Source organism: Theropithecus gelada, chromosome 16 (genome assembly GCF_003255815.1).
Source record: "Theropithecus gelada isolate Dixy chromosome 16, Tgel_1.0, whole genome shotgun sequence".
In the NCBI taxonomy this organism is placed as follows: Eukaryota; Metazoa; Chordata; class Mammalia; order Primates; family Cercopithecidae; genus Theropithecus; species Theropithecus gelada.
The window spans coordinates 17245358-17249520 of NC_037684.1; the positions used below are offsets into that span (position 1 = coordinate 17245358).

A 4163-nucleotide genomic window follows, 5' to 3' on the forward strand; every position below is an offset into this window, starting at 1 on the left:
TTATAGGCTTTTTTCGCCTCCAAAGTGATACACACTCTACATTTTAATTTCATTATTATTTTTTTCTTTGGTTGGGGGTGTGGGGAGGGTGAGAGAGAAAGGGAAGAAAGGAGAGAGAAAGGAAGTGGGGAGAGAGAGGGAAGGGGAGAGAGAGAGAGAGAGAGAAGGGGCAGTGCTTTTCACGAAAACATCGGTTTTTATATTTATGTTTTAAGAAAGCAGAAGGGAGGCAAGAAGTCCTGCCTGATAACTGAACTTTCTGTTTAGAATTCCTTCTTCTCCATTGGGCCTTTGCTAGGTTTCAATAATTATTGCTCAGGCACATAGTCTTGGAGCTTTGCTTTTTCTCAGACTTGTACACAGTTCTAGGAAGGGTTGTTGCCAAAGCCATCATGTGATTTATTGACCCTCCACTGGGACAAGGGGGAACAGATATAACTTTGTGATTTTATTATAAGGAGGCTGGGTTAATATTTCTAGGTGAAACAAGCTACTATACCAAGTTCAAACATCTGAAGAGGGAGGTTAAGAAACCCTGAGTGTGGGGTGTAAGGATTATTCTGTCCTGGGGCTGTACAGACGTCGTCTGAGGCAGGGAGCAGGAGAAGAAAGGACACATTGTGACCCATTTCCAACACCTCCTGTGTGTAAAGGCGGAAGTTCCTTGCCTGCAGAGGGACACGCGCGGAGGAAAAATAGGAGAGTTACAACATGGCACTTACATAAACAACACCAAACTGGCATAAAACATCTAACAAAATTACACAACTTCAAGCTTGGAATTTTTATACAACATAAATATTAGGGTTCAGCCCATTTAATAATGCTATATAAAATCAAGATTTAAGGCAGTAATGTTCCACATAAACTCTGAAAACAACATTTATGCTTCTTATAAAAGCAGAAAATGATTGCATTCTGTGGGCTTTTCAAAATGATGACTATAATTACATGAAGCAACAAAAATGGATTGAATTAAAAATCCACTCGTTTCAATTTAAGCTGGTTAAGGGGGAAAAACGTAGTTTCTGGCCAAGGACTGAGAAAATTTTACAAGTATCCAAAAAAAAAAAAAAAAAAAAAAAAAAAAAAAAAAGTTGTATGCACTCTTAGGCAGTTAGGCAGCCTTCTCCCAACATGTATATGTAGCCCAAGAGTCACCAATGAAATATGAGCTGCTTCAAACCTGCTAAGTCCAAGAAACCCTTTAATAGTATCTACTGTCACAAGTAGAGCTCTTACTTTTTTTTTCTCCTAGTGAACACACAGCCACCCTTAGAATAATCCAGTTGCTTCCCTATTGTCTTTACAGCATCTTGTGCAATTTAGTCTTGATTAGTGTTGGCTGCTTTAGACTTAAAATCAAAAGAGCACCCCAATGGAAGGACATTCTTAGAACTCGAATTTATCCTTCTGCCTCCATGGGTTAGAGGCCAATTCATGGTTCTCTCTTGTATTTAAAAAGAGCCAGTCACTCCTATAATGGTCTCCCAGTTAACAGGCTAAACTTGGTTCACTCTGTGTGTGTGTGTGTGTGTGTGTGTGTGTGTGTTTTGCGGAGGGAGGCAGGATTGATGAACATAGGCCCCCCTCAAAAAAATTCAATAATGCTACCTCATGTTAACCTATTGGGCAGAGCCTAACAAAGTTTTACTATTTTCCTTTATGCCAACAGTTTTTCTTGAAGTTGCTTATTAGTGGAGGTTAGATTTGTATATTTTGATTTAGATATGACAATAATTTTGACAGAAAGTTCTCTGGGAAAAAATAGCATGGCATATCCTTGGGACATTGCTATAGATTATAGCACCATCATCCTTCTATTCTTAGAGAAATCATTTGTACATGTGAGTACACCTTTATTTATTTGTATGTTCTCTTTGCTTTATGCTATCTTGAAGCCTTGAAGCTGAGCCTGGTTGGCTTTCAAGGTAGACTAGTCATTGATTTTTTTTTTTTTTTTTGCCAACCAGACCATAGTTCAGTGGGGTCCAGAAAACGTGGACAAGGTCCAACACAGAGGAGCTGGAGGAAAGGAGCAGAAGTGCAGCCTGTGTCTACCTGTGGGCATCAATTCAAAATGTGCATGGACATGCAAAGTGGTGTTTAAGTAAAGGAAAATTCACACACACACACACACACACACACACACACACCCCAGACTTAATGTTACAATGCAGTTTCCATGAGCCATAAAAAAAGAAGATAAAAATGGTAAAGTCTAGTACCTGGTGTAGAGGTATATTGATCTGCTGAAGGAGAGCTTTCACTGCCATCTGGAGCTCGTAGAAGAACAATTGCATGGGGCAGTCAGAAGTATGATCCACACTTTCCATAGATTCAGAGCCAGAAAGTTTTTGGATCCATTCCCATTCCTCTCTGTATGTTGAGTCAAGTTAAAATTAGAAATACAACAAAAGTTCAGAACACGGCTCAGAACTTTCTTAGTGTATGTATCCAGAACCTGGATAACCAATACTCGGTGGTGAAAACTCAGTGTGATTCATGAAATTTGAACGTTTTGCCACCCAAATGGAGCTTAAAATGATCTCTTGCTAATTTCAGCTTAGTGCACCTATGAAACCACATATACCTCAGAACAGCAGGCCTAATTTGTATGAATCAGTTTTCGAGATTGGGGTTCTCAAATATTTTGTAATAATTTCCTGACTGTCCTCATTTTTCTTTCTCTGCAGACCCCCTGTAAATTCTAAGATCCTACATTTTACCACAGGGGCATCTGCTGGCTAATTCTGCAGTTTAGTAACCACAGGACTCTGGTCCAACTCAGGCAACAAACCACTTGGCACATTTCAACCCTGGCCTGTTGTAATCATGGAGGATATTTTGGTTTTTCTCCCCTTCCAAAAGTTGGAGGAGAATCACAAACAGGAACACCAGACAATTCCAATAAAAGGAACCAAGGGATGCATATCACTGCTTCTATCCTCCTTACGAACCAGTCATCTGTGTCTTTATTCTGCATACTCTATAATCCTTCCTAATGAACTTTTCCAAATGTCACACAGAAGGGAAGGGAAAAGAATGGCAGCGGGAGGAAAGCACATCTGGTTTGCCCCCAAAGACTGCTCTTCAAAAGGAGCTTGAAAAGATCAAGGTAAATGCCTCTTGGGTAACATTGTTTCCACAGGTCTTTCAGCACAAGTCTCTAAACACATTCAGTTGGCCCAGTTTCTCCTTGGAACTCTGCAGGGAGCAGCAGTAGGCTCTCAGGAGCAGGCTAGAGAGGAAAGGAAAGCCCTCCTTTCAGGGGATGGAAAGAGAGGAGGTGCTGACATAGGTTCCCACCCTAGTGAAAACTCTCCGAGGCTTTCCCCAAAGGGCTGTACCAGCCTGGGCTCCAATCTGTGGGTCAGAACACCAAATTGATTGTGGCATGAGCTTTTCATCAAAAACCACTCTCTTTTAACTAACTACCCTCTTAGAAAAGTTTTTGTTTTCAAGATATCTGTTTCATTTCAAGTCTCACACTGGACAAGACTATGGAAAATTTACCCTTTGTCCCAGTAAGAAAAAAAAAAACCCTCAAAATTAAATCCTACTTCAATCTGGGCATACTGTTGGCTTCACAAATAATTGAAATCTTTGAGAACCTGCCTGGGAACTATTTTTTTTTCTCCCATCACTGATACGGAACAAAATGAGAGTTTTGTGACTAGCATATGCACTCATAAAACCTAAAGGACAACAAGGCTAAAATAGGGTTTGTAATCAAGGTAGAAAATAAATTACCGGTAGGACTATCGTGGAACACCTACCACTAATCAGTTTCTGCTAGAAGGATGAAGGAGATGGAACTGACAGAGAAAAGGTTACTGGAATCTTTTGTACAAACGAAAACTGGATCCTTGGCAAGGGAAAATTCACTGGTATAACCACTAGGAGATGGAGTCTAAGCCTTTAAGACACAAATCTAGAAAATGGATGAGTGTAATTATTACTAAGTCAACCCACAAATGAACCATGTAACCTTTTGGGAAGGACTGAGGCGATAACGAATGTTGATTGTGGCAGTGACCACCAGATGGCAGACTTAAAATCCAGGTGTAGTTGGTAAGTGAAAGGAGAGAATATGGTAGTGAGTTCCCTCCTCCCCCTCCTCCTCCTCCTCCTCCTCCTCCTCCTCCTCCTCCTCCTCCTCC

At 40.6% G+C, this 4163-nt stretch overlaps 1 protein-coding gene across 1 annotated transcript in view; it reads right to left on the minus strand.

Moving 5' to 3' along the window:
- Positions 1-377: 377 nt before the first annotated feature.
- The window catches only part of ANKFN1 (ankyrin repeat and fibronectin type III domain containing 1), a 318382-nt gene continuing 314596 nt past the window's right edge, over positions 378-4163 (minus strand). The window contains exons 16-17 of the mRNA XM_025362682.1: positions 2229-2379; positions 378-668 (exon numbers count right to left, since the gene is read on the minus strand). Coding sequence (XP_025218467.1) covers positions 477-668; positions 2229-2379 — 343 coding nt within the window. The 3' untranslated portion in view covers positions 378-476. The remainder of the gene's footprint in view (positions 669-2228; positions 2380-4163) is intronic.